The 18,935-nt window shown below is 32.1% G+C and overlaps 2 protein-coding genes across 2 annotated transcripts; both read right to left on the bottom strand.

Moving 5' to 3' along the window:
• Positions 1–211: 211 nt before the first annotated feature.
• Positions 212–4,052, bottom strand: LOC9314954 (probably inactive leucine-rich repeat receptor-like protein kinase At2g25790). Its single transcript, XM_002878841.2, has 2 exons — positions 1,387–4,052; positions 212–751 (listed from the first exon to the last, which is right to left on the bottom strand). Exons 1-2 carry the CDS (start codon positions 3,896–3,898, stop codon positions 381–383), a joined length of 2,883 nt encoding a protein of 960 aa, XP_002878887.1. The 5' UTR covers positions 3,899–4,052; the 3' UTR covers positions 212–380.
• Positions 4,053–11,637: 7,585 nt separating this feature from the next.
• Positions 11,638–15,933, bottom strand: LOC9314953. Its single transcript, XM_021027920.1, has 2 exons — positions 15,716–15,933; positions 11,638–12,118 (listed from the first exon to the last, which is right to left on the bottom strand). The coding sequence occupies exons 1-2, from the start codon at positions 15,931–15,933 to the stop codon at positions 11,638–11,640; spliced, it is 699 nt and encodes a 232-aa protein (XP_020883579.1).
• Positions 15,934–18,935: the final 3,002 nt, after the last annotated feature.

Raw genomic sequence — 18,935 nt, 5'->3', positions numbered from 1 at the left:
GAGTATCTCATTGTTAAAGATGGTCTAACATACATTACATCGTTACATGTCACTTATCAAATGAATAGAGACGCTACATTGCATAATCTTTGCTAGACTAGTCACATTTTAGAATAAATCCGTCAACCCGGTCCACCCGAAAAAAAAACATGCATAGAAGATGTTTAAACCATTCTTCACATCATATATTATATATACTCGTTTACACTCATTAGTAAACAATCAAGATAATATAAACAAAACCATCTCGATAGACAATCTATTTGGGTTATTAAACCTAATAAAAAGAGCAAGAAAATGAAATTTAAAAACAAAAAAAAAAAACAAGAACAAAGGAACCCTAGTAAAATTACATAACGGGTCAAACGAAGCCAAAATTGTCAGGCCAACGATGGTATCTTTGAAAAATAAGTAGTGCAAGAAGAACTTGAGGATGAGGTAGACTCTAATGCTTGTAACACGTTCTTGGTGCAAGGCCTCTCTTGAGGATCAATGGCCGTACAGTTCAAAGCTAAGTTCATAACATGGACAATCTCGCGCTTATGCACTGACATGTCGATGGATGAGTCGATCCACGTGTCGATATGGCAATTCGAATATGAATATCTAGCCCAGTTGACCAAACTTCCGTTAACTTCAGATGCTATGTCCTCATCACCGGAGGAGTTTTTACCGGTGAGGAGATTAAGGAGGAGGATTCCAAAACCATAGATGTCACTTTTACTTGTCATCTCCTTGCGCTCTCTCGTTTCTTCGTTACAAAAAGGAAAACTAAGTTAGAGTCTATTTAATATTACTTACAAACTTAAAATATATAAAATTCAAAAATATGTTTTTGCATTTTTATTAATTTAGTCAAAATTTTCAAAAAGTATATATTAAATACAGTATATTTCTTTCATACTAATTGCAAATATAATTATATAACTTAAATTCAATTGTTTTAAATTAAATTATTATTTTAAAATTATAACCAAAAATAAGTATACCATTTTAAAAAAAAATCAGCATTTTTGAAAAGTCGACAATGTAAAAAATCAATTAACCAAATATAAGTCGACTGTTATAATATAAGTCGATAGAGAAGAAAAAAATTAAATCGATTAAAATAAAATATAAGTCGTTAGTTCAAAAAATCTACTGTATTAATAAATCAACGTAAAATAAGTCGACAGTTCAAAACGTTTACTGTATTAATTTTTTGGTTCTATTCAGAGTCTATTTTCCAAAACGTGACCGGAATAAAAGAACGAAAAAAACGAATGCGAATTCTAGGATTAACAATTTGTTTTTAACATGGGTTTCAATATATGGAAAGCCGTTATTCTAAAACTTGAATAATTGAATTTGGTTTTTTTTTTTTGTGACAAAGAGATGTAGTTATACCTGGGGCCATGTAAGCAGAGTCCATGCAAAGTAAGCCCGGAAGACCGAGACATAGCCTTGGTTGATCCTTGACGTCGATGACAATATTCTCCGGAGATAAATTACCGGCAACAACCGCTGGAGAACACCGGCAATGTAAAAACCGAAGAGCTTCTACGATTCCCTTCATAATCTTCCTCCGTCTCTCCCAACTCAAACCATTCAAAATCTGGCTAAGCCGTTTCCCTTCGACGTCCTCGTGTATCAAGTAGGCCTCTTTTTCCGACCGGCACGTCGCAACTATCTTAAGAATGTTTTTGTGCTCAGAAAGTTTCCTCATGTCGGATATCATCTCGGGAAGAGAATCATACTTCTTGACCTCCTTAACAACGAACTTGATGCCGGTTTTATCCACAAGAACGTTTTGTTCATTAAGAGACGATAGAATCGCGTTCACCGTAAAAGATTTCATGAATCTTGAATCGAAGAATTGAGTTTCCCACTTTGTACCATCTTCTTGTTCCACTTTCTTGACCTCCAAAACGTTACGCGTTTTTTGAAAGACGAGAGCGATAAAGAAACCAGAGACAAGGACAGCCAAGAAAGCTACAACGGTTGAAGTGATGATAAACCACCAACTCTTTGTACTTCTCTTTCTTACAACCTTGCAAGGACGTAAACCGCTAGCGGAATTTGAGCTGCAAAGATCGATATTACCCGCAACTGCTGTTGCGTTTATGGCAAGGAAAGCTCCGGTTGGAGGTAAGCTTCCGTGAAGAAGATTATGAGAGATGTTGACTTGAACAAGAGACTCAATATTTCCTAGATTCTTCGGAATCTCGCCAGATAATCGGTTGCACGACAAATCAAGATCGCTGAGAACTGGGAATTCTGAGAAACTCAAAGGGATCTCCCCGGTGAGATTGTTGTGGCTCAAATCAAGATTCACTAGATTCTTGCAAGAAGACAACTCACTTGGGATCACTCCAGTGATCTCGTTCTCACTTAAATCCATGTCCATAAGTTCCGGAAAGGCCATGAGCCGTAGCGGAACCATTTCAGAGATTCTGTTCCTTGATAAATCGAGCTTCTTGAGTCTTTTGCTTCTCGAAAGATCAGGTAATTCACCGGAGAAGTTGTTCCGGCTGAGGTCTAACATCTCAAGTTGTGGCATGTCCCATGTGTTGATGTTACCTTGGAGGTTGTTGTTTGATAAGTCCAAAAAGTTAACGAGTTGCAACTTGGTGAAACCTCGAGGTAAATCGCCTGAGAAGGCATTTTTCTGAAGCCTCACACGTTCTAAGCTCGAGCACGCGCCCAAACTCGGTGGGATTTGGCCGTCTAGAGAGTTAGAGAAGAGGATGAGCTTAGTGAGATGGCCAGAGTCACAAAGAGTGTCAGGGAGTTTTCCGGTGAGATTGTTGGTAGAAAGATCAAGAACAGTGAGGTTGTTATGTTTCCCAAGATTCGCGGGAATTCCACCAGAAAATCTGTTGGACCAAAGCTGAAGAACTTGAAGACGTGGCAAAGAAGTTACTCCTACTGGAATTGTTCCGGTTAAGTTATTGGAGAAGAGGTGGAGAATCTCCAAGGTCTGCATCTGAGCCAAGAGCTCAGGGATCTCTCCCGAGAGCGAGTTATCGCTAAAGTCGAGAGATATGAGGTTTTGGAGGGAGAAGATGGACGGTGGGATCTGACCGGAGAGCTTGTTTTGGTAGAGAAACATGTACTCAAGATTCTTTAAGTCTCCTAGTGAAGGAGGTATTGGTCCAGAGAGATTGTTGTAGACAAGATCAAGGTGGTTGAGAGAAGATAAGCCACCGATTTGGTAAGGGATTTCTCCGGAGAGATTGTTGTATCCCAAGTATATCCATTTCAAGTTTTTCATCTTCCCTAACTCCGCTGGTACACCTCCGGTGAACTGGTTTGAAGCCAATGTTAAGAACTCTAATTTTGAGAGGTTACCAAGATAGGCCGGTACATGGCCGGTCAAGACGTTTCCGCCGAGATCGAGGACTCTAAGGTTAGAGAAAAATCCGATGTCGTTGTAGATTTCACCGGTGAACATGTTGTTGGAAAGATCTAACGTGTAGAGGTTTGGAAGAAAGCCTCGAGAGATCGAGCCAGAGAAGTTGTTGTTGCTTAAGTTGAGGTAACGAAGAGAAGGAGACGAAGTGGTAAAGATATCTTGAGGGATTGGACCGGACAAGTTGTTGTTTGAGAGGTTGATAGTTCGTAGAAAAGGTAGCCGGAAAGTAGCGGATGTGAGGATTTGGCCTGAGATGTTCTTGCCGGAGAGATCGAGAGAGACAACACGAGAGAAGTTGTTGCAAACGACGCCTGTCCAAAGACACACATCATTAGTTGAAGAATAAGACCAAGAAGAGAGGTGTTTTAGAGGGTCTTGAATTGAGGATTTGAATGATAAGAGAAGCTCGAGTTCATTTGCATGAAGGCAAGAGAAGTTAAGAAACAAGAAGAATAATGTTGTAATGAGATATGGAGGGTGATGATGATGATGAGAAGTAGACATGTTTGCTTTTGTTTCTTTGGCTTTGCTCTATTATTACATGAGGTTATTGGATATGTATGTATATATGATCTTTGTGTTGAGTGTGTTGCTCTTAAGGATTGTGATTTGCTTTGAACCTTAGCTGTAAAACAGGAAAAAAATTATATATATTAAAGGGGGATCAATGATGACCTTCGATTAGAAAGATTATAATAGTCTTCTTTGTCTTCTCTTTTTTTTTCTTCAAAATCTTTTAATTTTTCCTTCGTATGTATAAAATCTTAGAGAGTTTGATAAGAAAGGCAATGTGCATTATTCTTTGTACTAGATGGAAAAGGGATAAAAAGTGCTAGGATGGGCTACAAAAAGGGGAATATTACCAAAGTATAAATTTTAAAATAGAAAGAAACACAAAAGGTGTCGAGCACTTTGGCACCTTAAATTATGGCTGATTTTTTTAATATAGATATTATTCACTAAAAAAAACTTTTTGGCTTATTAATTTGTTTGGGGTTGATTGTATTCAACTTAGTGTTAGAGAAAACTTTATTGGTTTGTTTTAGGTTAATTGTATTTGTATTCTCCAACGTAATTTTTTTTTGTTTTTTTTTTCAATTTCGTTGGTGTCAATATTTTCTTAGTTTTAAATTTTATCAGGATTATATATAATACACATATTAAAAAAAATAAACTTATAGGTTACCAAAATAAGAAAAAATATTTCAACAATAAAAAATTTTCGATCTAAAATAATATATGACATATCATATTTTATATTAGAAACTAAAGTGGTTTGCTATGAAAATTCTATTTTATCATATACAGAAATAGACAACTATATTGTATGTATGTATGTATATATATATATAATGTATGTATGTATATTAGCTTACATTTATGTTCGATTCCCACAAACAACAAAGTCCGCCGCATCTAAAAAACAGGGGATGAGACCGTCTATGTTGCCGGATGGACCAAATCAGTTCATTGTGAATCCATATTAGAAACTACTAGCTGATATTACGTTGAAAATGCTAATGAAATTGTATAAGAGAGTCATATATCTAAAAAATAGCATGCTAAAAACACTAACATCATAAATTAATTTTTAGGGGAAGATAATCAGATTATGATTGTTATCCTAAGAACTAATGCGAGTAATCATAGAAATATCACTGTTACTTTATTTTTCTCCACCACTTTTTTTGGAATCGGACGTTTGAACACGGACAGATGAGGATGGGATTGATGTCGTCAAAAAGCTTCTGAGATTTTTGTCGGCTTACTATCGAAATGTTCTTTTGACTGAAGAAAATGAAAACACTTTTTCTTGTGACTAAAACATCTTATGTGAACGTTGAAAAGCATTTGTATTTAATCATGCCTAGTTAAATTGAGATCTTCTATATAATATTTTTATGTATATATTTTTCATCATAAAATAAAAAAATTAGTCATGGTTATAAAATTTATTGGACGAATATAAAAAAAAAAAAAAAAAAAAAAAGAGATGCAACCAAAGTAGAAAGCAAGAAGAGAACCCGAGGAAGAGGAAGATCCTGGGAAGTAAGAAAACGGTCTCTGATGGCACAAAATCCAAAGCGGCTTGAATCGCAGAAGCGGTAGTGGGTAGAGGTGAACACACTAGGAAGAATATATATACATAATGTTTTTGAACATATTTAACTATTTAATGGTCTAATGTCTAATGATATACTAAAATCACTCTCATTGATGAGAAACTCTTTTGAGTTTCTTAAAATTAAAATATTGAATATTTTAATGTTTAAAAAATTGACTAGTAAGAAAAAGACATATGGAGGAAGGGTTTCTCATATAAATTTTTAAGTCTCTCAAACGAGATATATATGTTTCTCCTTTTCTCTCCTGTTTTTTTTTTTTTAATCTTTAGATACTTTCTTACTTTCTTCCTAAGAGATCTATTGAATATCTCTTATTCTTGGCTCCAAAGAATTATGAGTTACACTCCCAAAGTTAAGAAAAAAATGTTTTGCGTTACATCTATGTGGTTATCATATCGAACTTGTATAGATTTGCAATGGACTTATACCACCAAAACGCACATCGAGAACTAATCGAAAAGGGAAAATGGGCCCATAAACAAAAAGAATAAATTGAATGGAAGGAATATACAGAGAGTGGTCATTGTCGTGGAAGGGCATGCTTTGCTTAATTCCATTTTCTAGGGTTTTGTAATTTCCCCACACGCCCACTTTCTCCCACCCCACGCTTGTTCTCTTCTTTTTGTTTTATTCCTTAAGTTAATGAAATATTTCCAACTTCATTTTCCCTCCCTAAATAGACTGATCTAAACTAAGAATATCCAAATAAAGGTACATATATCCCTTATCAAATATATAGACAACACTATAAACACGTCGTTACATAAGCGGGAACATATAAGAAGCAGCCCTGGAAAGAATCAAAAAGATATTAATGAAAACCTTGACAGATTATTTTCTCCAAAGAAAGAAAAAATTCAGAGAAATTAATTTAATTCTTCAACAAGAAAAACGAAAATTCTTGATTAGTTACACAATTATACGTGTCTGTGAATTTACATAATTTTACCAACTTATTTATTAGTTGAGAAGGCTAAGATAGAGTATCTATAAACAAATTTTCAATTAAACTTTATTTTATTTTATCAACCACACATAAGTATACTAAAATAAAAATGTGTATTTGGTTATCTAATATGAAAAACTGTTTTCAAGTTAATCATCAAAACATCTCAATTAAGAAAACCAAACTAAACAATCCTCCTTAGAATTAAAAACTCACTAGTTAACATATAAGTGGCAAAGTTGGTGTAACTTTTTCTCTTATATTTATCAAATACTAGAAAAACAAATTCTTCTACAACAAAAAAACAAGGGTGTGACCGGTAGTATATACCTTATATAAGAAATATAAAGAGAATAACTATAATTATTCTATTTTCTACTTAAAATAATCTAAGTAAAATATAGATATTTCTTTCATCCTAGTTCTTCAAAAAAGTGGCGTAACAACTTGCAAATTTCCCATTAATACATGGTAAAAAAAATTCTCTCAAACTTTGGTTTTCTTTTCTTCTAGCTTTTTTCCTTAGTTTTTTTTTAACCTTTTACCCGTCACACCCTAAGAATTGTAAGTGCAAAAAAAACTAAAAAAAATGTTTATTTTCTACATCCACCACTAATTAGAGCCTAAGAAAACGAAAAACTAAAAGAAGATTGAAAGTTAGAAAAACAGGCTAAATAAACCAAAAAGATTAGAGAAAGCATATCAAATATCATTAGGAAAGTGTGTAAAAGCATGTCAAATATCGTTAGAATTTTCTCCAATCGAGTAGAATCAGATATTTGTTTCCCTAAGTTTCAATAAATCTAAATCCAAACATGTGGCAGAAAAAAAGTATAAATAGGCACATGGGGTCAACTTTTGGTCTTTACCTCTCACTCAAAAAAAATCTATATTCATTTTTTTTAATTCATTTAATTAAGGTTCTGGGGCGAAAATACTGAAATTCGGAAAAATAAACTTTCACGGGAAGATTGACGATTGACACCATCACACCAAGGAAGGTATTGTTCGAGTAGGCTGTCATAAGGTCTTGGGCCTGGTTCGTCTCAAGAGGGTGTCGAACGATTTCGTCGACACTAGGTTTTGGCCTTGTTTCGTATCATAGGTCTTTTCGATCGACACTTATAAGGCTATCAACCAATTTCTTCAACACTACTTTTGCCTCGTGTTGCTTTTGAAGGGGCTATCAATCGATGCCAAATGGAACTATCGATGGACACCTTAATTTTTTAATAGTTTTTGTTTGTTTTATTAGAAACATATTCGAATTCAAGACACATTGTCTCAATAGGATCGATAAAATACTGAAAACACATTGAGAATTAGAGAGTTATTTAGCAGTGATCTAAATATTCATACTAACTATTGTAGCCTTTATGATAAAATCAAAGTTGTATTGTATCTTCATAATAAGAACAAATATATATATATATATATATATATATATATATTATATGTTTTATGTAAACAGTATAATGAGATTAAGAGATATGTCAAGAAATTGAACTCAATTGTTTAGTTCAGCAAAGTGAAGTTGCCTCAGACCGAAATTTTAAAGAAAAAAAAAATGTTGTAATTTCGGCTAATTTTACTCCATTTAGTTAGGCCACCTACTTTTACAAAACAATTAGGTCTCATGCATACATATTACATACATAACAACGTTTAGACTATTTAAAAAAAAAACGTTTAGACTATTAGAATAATAAACAACTGTGGAAGCCCCATTGGCCCATTGGTTGACCAAGGGTTGATTAATGCTTCTACACCAAAAAGTTTGGGGTTCGAGTCCCAGATATTGCGATTTATTATCAAATTTGCAGATTAATGGAGGCAAGTGTGCAAGAGATCTCCAGCGATGTACAATTATAGCCGTTCGCCAGGATTCTACGCAGAGAAGGAAGTGTTGCCAGGTCGTGGATCATTGAAGGTATTCATCAAGATTACGAAGAAGGAAGTGTAGTCTGTCGTGAATCTAGTAAGGGTCGGAAGGAATTGTCAGTTGTAGAATCGTCTATGTAACAGTTCTCATAATTTACAATTAATAATAAATTTAGTCGACAAAAAAAAAGAATAATAAACAACTAGGATCGGACCCGCGGTCTACCGCGGGAGAATATTGGTTTACATATGTTGCGTTTAATATTGTGTGTGTTTTTTAGTAGAACGAATCGTGTAGTATACTTATAAATATTCATAATAACGAATTGTAGAGAAAATGTAAAATTGTTTATAAATATACCCATCGTAATAATTATGATTTACAAAATAGAATTTTGTGTTTTAAAATTCTAAAATTAGACGATTCATGGGAATTAGAGCAGTCAAAATAGGTCAAAAACCGCGGGTCCATCCCACATCATCTCACTATAGGGCATATTTGGGAAAATATATTAAACCCGCAAATAAGCGGACCACATGGATTAATTTGCAGTAGGTCATAGGTTTAATCGGTTTTCATCCGCGGGTTGGCGGATCAGCCCGCATATTAGTATTTATTGATAAAATTATAATTTATTCAACATGTGGTAATTTAAACAAACTTTTAATAGTATTTTGATTTATTTATTTATTTTAGTAGTATTTTAAATTTTGGTTACTTTAAAATTATTTAAACAAAATCCATGGACAATCTCGCAAATCCGCATACATTCGCGGGACGGGTTTGTATTTCATATATGCTACCCGCGAGTCGTGCGGACCGACTAACTACAAGTCAAAATATTTTTTGTCTATCGCAAAATGGACTTAACGGGACGAATCAACTCGGTTTGACAGTTCTAAAGAGAATATTATTTAGTCATACAACAAAATGAAGTTTGGACATAGTAATAATAGAATATGTATCTTATTTGTTAGATGAGAGATTGAAAGATGAAGTATAATGATTAAAAATTAATTGTTATTTTTCATGATTCACAAAATTTAATAAATACTTATCATCTTGTTGAATAATTCTAAAATCATATTCAAGAAATCTTTATAAATTGAAAATTAAACTTCTTTGGTAAGTTATAGGTATGAAAATATCATAATTTCGATTTAATCTAATTAAATTAAAATTAGTTACATGGATTTCATATATATTTAATTTACACGACCAAAATAAAAATATCTATTTAATTTACACGACCAAAATAAAAATATCAATTTAATTTATAAAACAGATGGGTTATTTATGATAAATTTTCTAGAAATCTTTAGAAGCAAGTAAAATATCTTTCAATTAATGATAATTGGCTAAAATGAGCGAAATTAATGACAAAAACGTTGATTGTTATGGAATTAGTCCCAAAAATATATGAACAAATTTATTATACGTAATTAATGTATAATATTGTTTGGAATATGCTTTTATTATTAGTTACCATAAGTACAATCAGATTTTATTTGATTTCCATAAATATTTGATTTTATTTCGATTTTTCATTATTAATTCGAATTTATATTCCAAAAAAATTTCAAAGATCCGATTTCAGAATTTCGGGTCAATTTTCTGATTTTAACCCGACCCATTTTCATTTGTACTTCTCTTTTAATAGTATAGAGATTTAATTCAAAAATCAAATAAATTTGTTTGAGAAAAATATTTTATACTATTTATTTTGTTTCTAGAAATTATAACGCTATGTTGTTTGATTGTAAAGGAAATTATTGCAAAATCCGGCCATAATTATTAAACAATGATAATAAAAAAGTAAATGAGAAATACGATGCAAGACAACCACAATACTTTTTGTAGCGTTAAAAGCTCTAGAGGCAGCATATGACTGGAGAGAAGCTAAAATACTGTTGGATTTATTTTGGTATAAGTAGTTAGGTATTTTATTTCTAATCGAATATACTGTTGGATTTATTTTGGTTTTACGTTTTTAAACCCTAAGAACCATTTGCAAAAGATGGTATTTTTGAACTTAACCGTTCTAAGTTCAAACACCAATAAAAACAAGACACGAAAAAGATTCTTGCTATGAGCCTGTGATGGTTGATGAGGGACGAGTGACGTAGAGCCGACCCGTTTCCTCTGGAGAAGATGTCTCTTTCTTTTTGAAAAAAAGATGGCTGGCTACACGAAGTATCCGCGAAGAAATGGCCACACATGCAAAGTTTAAAAATGTATCTCTAACTACACAAACTATATGTATCGTATGCCCACATATACGAACTATATGTAGTCATGTTGCCAACATTACAAACATTTTTTTCCGATACATTTTCGCCGGAATCTGGTATTAACCAGTTTGGCCGGCGTTGACCGGCGTTGACCAACATAAATATTAAAAAAAAATTTTTTTTTAGTTTTTTAATATTTAGAAAATTATGTTATTGAATCATTTATAATATTATATAATTAAAAATTATATACAATATTAAATATAAAAATATTTTTTTTATATATTCAATGCATTGATTTTTATAATTAGTTAGTTTTGATAAAGTGTACCGGAAAAAAATGTTCGTGATGTTGGCGACATGACTACATATAGGTCGTATATGTGGGCATGCGATACATATAATTCATGTAGTTTATGATCCATTATTAAACTTTGTATGTGTGGTCATGTCTTCGCGGATACTTCGTGTAGCCAGCCATATTTTTTCCTTTCTTTTTTTACACATTGATTGTAGGTCTCATTGTGTTGTTAACAAGTGGTCCAAAGTAGTCACTACTAATTACTTTATCAAATTAAATTAGTGAGTAATAGACTAAATCTAATTTTATGACATTGATTAGAGAGAAAGAGTATCGACTTAATTGTGTTGCTTCTTTTGTCTTCATTTTAATTACTTTGCTATCTAAAGTCTGTGCTTTTTAACAGTACTGGTATCCATGTCGGCCTTGAATGGTCCACTAAAATATTGACATTTTCGTTTTATAGTTAATTTGCCAAATGAAATACTGGAGTCGGAAATTAAGAAAATGGCTACAAACACTTGCAAATGGCTATATTAGTGGTTGGTAATTGGTCAGTAATTTTTTACTGACTATTCGAAATAGATAATTAAATTAAAATAAAATAATTTTTAAAATTGAAAGTAGATTTTTCAATTGATCATTTGCTAATTAATAATAAATTTATTTACTTTTTCTTTCTTAATTAATAAATATTTAAGAATAACTAGAGCTTGGGTCTACATAATTTTTTTTTTCTCAGGGTCTTTATCATTGCTCAAGTCTCGAGCCTTGGGTCACAACTGATTGTTCGAGCAATTTTGGAACCTAACGAAAAGTCGGACATCCTATTCTGACTGCTTCGTTTAGCGATCTCTCTCATTGACCGTGCGAAATCGAGTTTAGGGTTCACTCTTGTAGTAGAATTGAAGGCATCACAAATTCCTTTGTGCCAGTCAAAGGCTTCTTGTATCCCAGTGGCTGTAGGGGGATCTTTCCGAAATCTCTCAGTGACCACTACGGCACAAAGACCACAAACCCAATTGCCTGAATACAAGTCTTTAACTTTGTCTATGTATTGCATAGTACATTCTTCTTCTATACCACAACAATCACATTTCACTTGCTTCACTTCTAGCTCTCGGTCTTGTTCTTGCTCGTCTTTTTCGCTTATATTTCGTTTTCTCTCCAAAGAAACATCAGAGAAGGCCTTTCGAAGAATCCTTTCATTCTGTTCATATGAAGATGAAGTTATGAAACTAAAATACTACTTAACTATTTTAGTTGGCTATATCACCAATTACATAATCAATTGATAGAATACTAACGTATAGTTCTATCAAAATTAATATCATGTTGTTCATAAACTTTGACTAGCATAATTGTCCCTTATCCTACCTTGCGAGGAGGTAGGATATTTAGGATTCACCAAATGATGCATCATATAGTACATAGAGTTCTATAAAACTTAAGAACAAGGTTATCCGTGCAATTCAATAACACGCAGGGGCGGACCCACGTTAGGGAAGAGGGGTGCAGTTGCACCGGTTAAAATATAAAATGTTTTGATTATATATAGCATTTATTGATCTAAAGTGGTCTAGTGGTAAAGACTGCACCCCTTAAATATGAGGTGGAGGGTTCAATTCCTCTTTACAACATTTTTTGCACCGGATAAATATTTTGGCTGGGTCCGCCCCTGATAACACGCATTGTGGTGTAATGAGAGTAAATTAGACTATAGAACTAGGCAAGAAGATACCCTAATCTACGTTTGTTTACTATGTATAATTCAACAAATATACATACCATTGTTCCCTCGTTCGATTGGCCTTGCAAGGACTGCGTATCTTCTCGTTGTTTTTCAATAATGCATATACTTTGAAGTTCATATTTTATCTTTTATATATATAAGATTACATGCATACGTGATATGTTCATAGTTGCATTGATGACTAGAGTAGGAGTGAGAATCATGCCCAACAAGTTCACTTTACAGCGAGTTTAAGGCGTTCTACTTTTTCTGAAAGCCACAATACGAAAGAGTTTTCAACCCTTTTTTTTCTTCTTTCATTAGCATGACTTTTCTCATTGAGATTTGAAAGGGATAAGATATGTGATCTGATCACAGTGATCATGTATATAAATGCCATATTCATTCTGCTATGTCAAGACCTTTATTATACATCATGGACTGGTCACCAGCCAATATATGAAATGAGTTATAAATTTCTAGTCAGTACCGGACTCATGTCAAAACCTTGGATTCGTGATTTCGTATGGTCTTGAGAAAAAATATATTAAAAATGCATTAATTTCCGACGATTTTTTCGTCAATAATTTTTGACAAAATTGGTCTCTGACCAGTAAATTCCGATGAATTTGATTTTCTCGGAAATTCATCAAAATATACCATTTCTAACTAATACGATTGTCATAAAATTGTTTTCTTGTAATGTATATTATAACTTGGTCATATTAATGAATTATTAATAAGACTGTCAAAATACTATGACCAAATACTATAAGATTTGTCGTAATTTACAAGAATAATTCACTATGTACTATATACATAAATAAACAATATGTCGTATGAAAAAATGACATTTAGCATTTGGGAGAGATCATAAAACATGCTCTGGTACCTGACATTAGAAGATGTATGTGCCTAAGCACATAACCTTTAAATTATTAAGAAAATGACATGTAAATTCATCGAAACTCGACTATAAAATTTTCCACCGTTTTACCTATTCTGATTGAGGTATATTGCCAAATAAAATTATATGGTCCTTTTTTATAAAATCTTAAATTGTTTGTAAGTTGACGTAAGAGGCAAGCGATGGGTGATTGACAGCTTACTATACAAAAATTAAGATCTGAGTCTCTATGTTCAGTTCACACTATGTATGAAATAAAATAAAAGAGTTTTGCAAGAACACGTTTCTAAGTCATTAAATAACTTCAAAAAATTGCAAATAAAAATCAAAAGTTGTTAAAAGAAGATAACGAAATTCTAGGCTTGTAAAAGATTCACGAGCGACATGGACTTAGGTCACCTTTTCTGCAATTTGCTTAACGAAACCCAACTGAAACGTTTATCTAGTTACAAGTTGTAACTTACAACATCCTTAATATATTTATTTGATAAGTTTGGCACAAATTGTTTATCAAAAAAAAGGAACAAAAAAGTTTGATAAAATTGTTTATCAGAAAAAAAAAAGTTTGGCAAAAGTTGAACTTCTAGTTTTGTTAGATACATACAATCCTATTCGAGAATTTTTGTTAAAATATTGTATCGGAACAGAAATTAATATTGTTTCAGATTATGTCGGGTTATAATATTTTTTTTAAATAAAAAAAGTAAATAAAAATCGTTTTTTCGCAAAGTATATAAAAAGCTAAATCTCAACTTATTGAGCAATAATCGTAGCTTGTAAATATATTTCATTGAGAATTTTTGTTAAAATATTGTATCGGAACAGAAATTAATATTGTTTAAGATTATGTCGGGTTATATTTTTTTTTTAATAAAAAAGTAAATTAAAACCTTTTTTTCGCAAAGTAAATAAAAAAGCTAAATCTCAACTTATTGAGCATTAATCGTAGCTTGTAAATATATTGCAAAATATTTTTCCAAATCGTTTTGAGAGATAATTAGCAAATCTTAAGAACTTATCCTTATGCAGTTCGTTCTCTATATAAGAAAGTTGAATATTTCTCTCCTAATCATCAGAGAACGAATTATTCTTCTTGTATTAACTAATGGCATCGTTGAGGCAACTTTAAAGTGACAATCGTTAAGTATGGAAGCAATACTTATCTACTTCAGTTGAAACCACTGAAATGGTTTTACTGGATTTTAAGGTATTATTGTTTCTATCAATCACCATTAATCACTGTTGATCATCACAATTTTTTATAATTACATATAGAAAATTATGATGATTATGTATACTGCTAAATGTTCACAAAGTCATAGCATTATAATCCTGCTATGCAAAGGCATACTATTTTTTTTGTTATATTACTAAAAGTAAAGAATATAAAGTTCACAATTATTTCATTTAGTAATCGATACAATACATTTGAGTGATTATGGATGGCAGAGGAATTCAACCAAAGTAACAAATTCTAACTAAGTTTGTTTACATTCTATTTAATATAGCAAATACCAATGAACTAATACTAATACCATACATCGTTTACATAAACTTGTTTTCGAGACTGTAAAAAAAAAATTCGGAAAATTTGAAACCCATGAGTTAGGTTTTAAACCTAACAAGGGAGATTTATCCTAAATATCTACTAATTAACATCTAGGAAACTCATAACATTGGTTACAACACACTGATCAATAAATTGCTTAGTCTCTACAATTACTTCTAGGGCTATATTAATATAAATACACAGAAGACTTATAAATTAAGAATACACCTATAGTTTTTATATAATTAATTCTCTCTCATCAATTTATATAAATTGGACAAAAATACCCCTCCGTATATAACAAATTATTTAGCAATATAATAAAATTGTTATCGACGTATTTTATCTGATTCTAACGAATCAAATACATAAGTAAGAACATATTATGAGTTAACTGATTATCTATTAGGTTAGCATGATAACATAATATATATCGATAAGTTTATAAATATATCATGTTAAACCATATTGTATCGCGATAAGTTTATAATTTATGTAATAAATTTATATTTATCGTGGCAACTCATTTGTTATATCATATACAAATAACTAGTTACATATATTATAATATTTATGTGGATAACTATTTGATTAACATGTTAAGAAGTATTTTATCGACATCAGAAATCAAATAAGAGAAAGAAAACTTGAAATAATCTACTGGGTTTTTTTCAATTTTCTCGTCACAACTCTCTTTACCGTCTCCGAGATGCTCCATCTTCTCCCCCATCTGTGACAATTCCACTGCCGTGAGTCTAAGAGCAGGCGACGTTGCTTCCTTCTTCTCTTCTCCTTTAACCGCCGTCTTACTTCTCGTCTCCATCAAAGGATCCACCGTAGTAATAGTAACCACTAGCAGTGTCATAATTCCGGTGAAATCAAACTACTTCTCGTCTCCATCAAAGGATCCACCGGAATAGTAGTGACCACTACCTCGTTCTCATCCCCCTAATTGCCAATTTCATCTAATTCTTATCTACGATCATCAATTCAATTTCAATTCCCAGAAAACTAGGGATGCTTATAAGATCCACTCTCATAACAGTTCTCTACAAGAAAGGATTAAAATAATCTCAAGCTTTGATTCTCCATCCAACATTTGTATATACTGTCCAATCCGGATCTTCTTCCTCCAAACCATTTCTTTTCTTCTTTCTCATCTACTCTCTCTTTCTTCTTGCATAGATACCAGACAAAAGAGAGAAATATGAATGTTGAAGTTAAGGGCAAAATAGTCTAAATTTATTGTACAGTAGACGATAAAATTGAAGAGGAGAGAGAACTAATTTTTCAATCTTATGTGGTCACCGCATATAGATTATCTTACTTCTATCATCTATTTAATAGGCTACTCAATTGGTTCTCATTATGTTACAATTGTGTGTTACAGATCTCCAACCTCACAATTTTCCTCTGCACGTGTCTCATCTTCATCCACTTCAGCTCTCCCACATGCTTCCTCCCTTCAAAGTTACACACTTGTAACTTATCAAAAACATATGTATTTTTTTGGAGTGGAAAAAAAAAGTAAATCTTTTGTATTCATGGTTTTTATGTGACCATGAAAATTTGATTACATTAGATCTAGATCATAGCTAATAACTCTATACATATATCTTGTAGCTTGATTTTAAACAAAAACTTTTTTTTTTTTCCACCAATTTTAAACGAATTTAAAATTTAAAATGGAACCTTATAAGAAATGGATTTTGGATAGGTCATGACTGATAAAAGTTTGAAGCCTTTTTCACCTATGATCAACAAAACTAATTGGAAAAAAAAACAGAACCACATTAAAAACATAATAAGAAATATTTCAAAATTTCATCAAAAAATGTAAATTAACCTTCAACAGAGGAAACATGGTCATGGTATCGTATTCTATCACTATCTTTTGTAACCAATAACAATAGTGTTTTCTTTGTTCATTCTCTTGTAGAGGGTAAGAATACGAAACTCAAAACCATGACTAATTAGAGGCACCTAGCTATCCCTTAATTAAAACTGTTGAAACAATCATTTTCTATCGCCTCTAAAATCCCAAGCATGCAAATTTTGGATCATGTAAGTGAAACCTGATTCGATAGATATACCCGAATATTGGTAAAGCTTGGAGAAGAGAAACTTAATGAGCCGGAGATGGGGTATTTGGGAAAAATAATCAAAGAATCACAAAGAATATGAAACACTGTGGGATTGATTGGTAATAACTTTTTCCTTTAGGCTTTTAGATATAAAGAGCTTAGCTATAAAAACATGATTATTACTCTAGGATCATCTCCAATGCCCATCTTTATTTTTTTTCTATTTTAGAAGTATACATTAGAGTAAAATGAATTCAAAATGGAGTTGCCTCTAAAATAGAAGAAAAAATAGAAGTGGACATTGGAGATGCTCTTAAGTACTAATAAAATATGTGACGGGGTATAGAAACTTTTAATGTTTAAACTCTTATTAATGTTTTTCTGTCAACAATTTTTATTTGTTTATAAAACTTAAAACTTCCCCAAAATTTGACTTACGAATAAAATTATTAAGTCTCATGGTCGCAACTACAATACTTCGCTTTATATAAAGTTTATATCTTGTTTTATCCTTAACAACTCATCTCTTTCCTTTCTATGCTCCAAAATTTCGCTTAATAATGGGATGAATAGTGATGATTTTTTATTTTTGCTTTTAACACTATCTAATTTGCTTTTTCTATTTTTTTTGTTCGTTGTAAGTTGTAACGGTCGTTAGCGGCGCTAATCAAATCTTCAAATGGTGTTAATTTCATTATGGAAACATTCCTAGAAAAAACCCGACTTAATAATTTTTTTTGCCAAAAAAATATGCAGACTAATATATCATTGTAATAAAAAGCACGACTGTTAAGTAATATTTTTAACACATTTTATAGTTTTTTGTTACTTATTTTATTGAGTCTTTTAGTCGAGAACAATTCGTTTCGATGTGTTTTAGTGTTTTTAAGATTCTTGATTCTGGTTTGGTAGTGAAACTTCCATCTTCATTCTTAATCTTTGGTTCTTCCCACTTAACCAAGACAGCCTGCCATGCGAACACAACTATGCCTCTTATCACGAATTTGATTCTTGATTTCCAAAATCCGTAGTTACCATCGTCTAGAAAAACCTTGGTGTTGTTAATCAGTTCTTGATAGCACTTCATCTTTTCCACAAGATCTCACTTGTATGCAATCCTCACAAGTGAACGCTCTAATACCAATTGAAAACACAAGAGCTATTAAGTATTTGAACTAGTACACGATGTAACACATGATTTCTCAAAAACTCTTTTGATTAATAGAAAATATGTTTACAAGGTTTTTCCTTAACACTATTTTCTATTCTCTCAATCTTCTTATTCTTTGATCATACCCCGATCAATAACAAGAACTCTCTCTTAAACCCCTTAGCCCTCTTTAAGTCTTTAGGTTTCTTTTTCTCTCAAGCTAAAACTTAATTTCTTAGGAATTATTTCTCTTGTTTGTGCTAATTTTTTTTTCAAGCCTTAGCACCCTATTTATACTAAATAGGTCGAGACCATACAACATGCCAATTTCCAATCCTACAACTAATTGGAATGGAAAATTTTTTTTTCTTTATGGAATAGGAAATTGTCTTTTGTCTTCATGTTTCTTTTTCCTTTAATGAAAACGAAACTCTTCAGTCTTCTAGAATCTTCTCCAAGCTTCTAGTATCCATAGCCAACCGCCATAAACCGACTTGCTAATTTCCATATGTTTGCTTCACGTTGCTCTGTTCTTCTTGAACTACTTCTTGAGGTACTTTGAGTTAGTACACACACTCCCTCAGATGTTGCATCTTCAATACTTAGTGAGGCGATTCGCCATTTACGAGGTAT

This window comes from Arabidopsis lyrata, assembly GCF_000004255.2.
Source record: "Arabidopsis lyrata subsp. lyrata unplaced genomic scaffold ARALYscaffold_4, whole genome shotgun sequence".
NCBI classification, from domain to species: Eukaryota; Viridiplantae; Streptophyta; class Magnoliopsida; order Brassicales; family Brassicaceae; genus Arabidopsis; species Arabidopsis lyrata.
The sequence above is the reverse complement of the archived record's forward strand: the minus strand, read 5'-3'. Positions and strand labels throughout refer to the sequence as shown.

Bases quoted from the DNA above. Each gene is read 5' to 3' on its own strand.
- LOC9314953 (XM_021027920.1), bottom strand. From the start codon at position 15,933: ATGACACTGCTAGTGGTTACTATTACTACGGTGGATCCTTTGATGGAG. The intron at 12,119-15,715 runs GTTTTCTTTCTC...GTAGTATTTTAG, and splicing joins AACCCAGTAGATTATTTCAA to TTTCATAACTTCATCTTCAT.
- LOC9314954 (XM_002878841.2), bottom strand. From the start codon at position 3,898: ATGTCTACTTCTCATCATCATCATCACCCTCCATATCTCATTACAACA. The intron at 752-1,386 runs GTATAACTACAT...TTTGTAACGAAG, and splicing joins CTCTGCTTACATGGCCCCAG to AAACGAGAGAGCGCAAGGAG.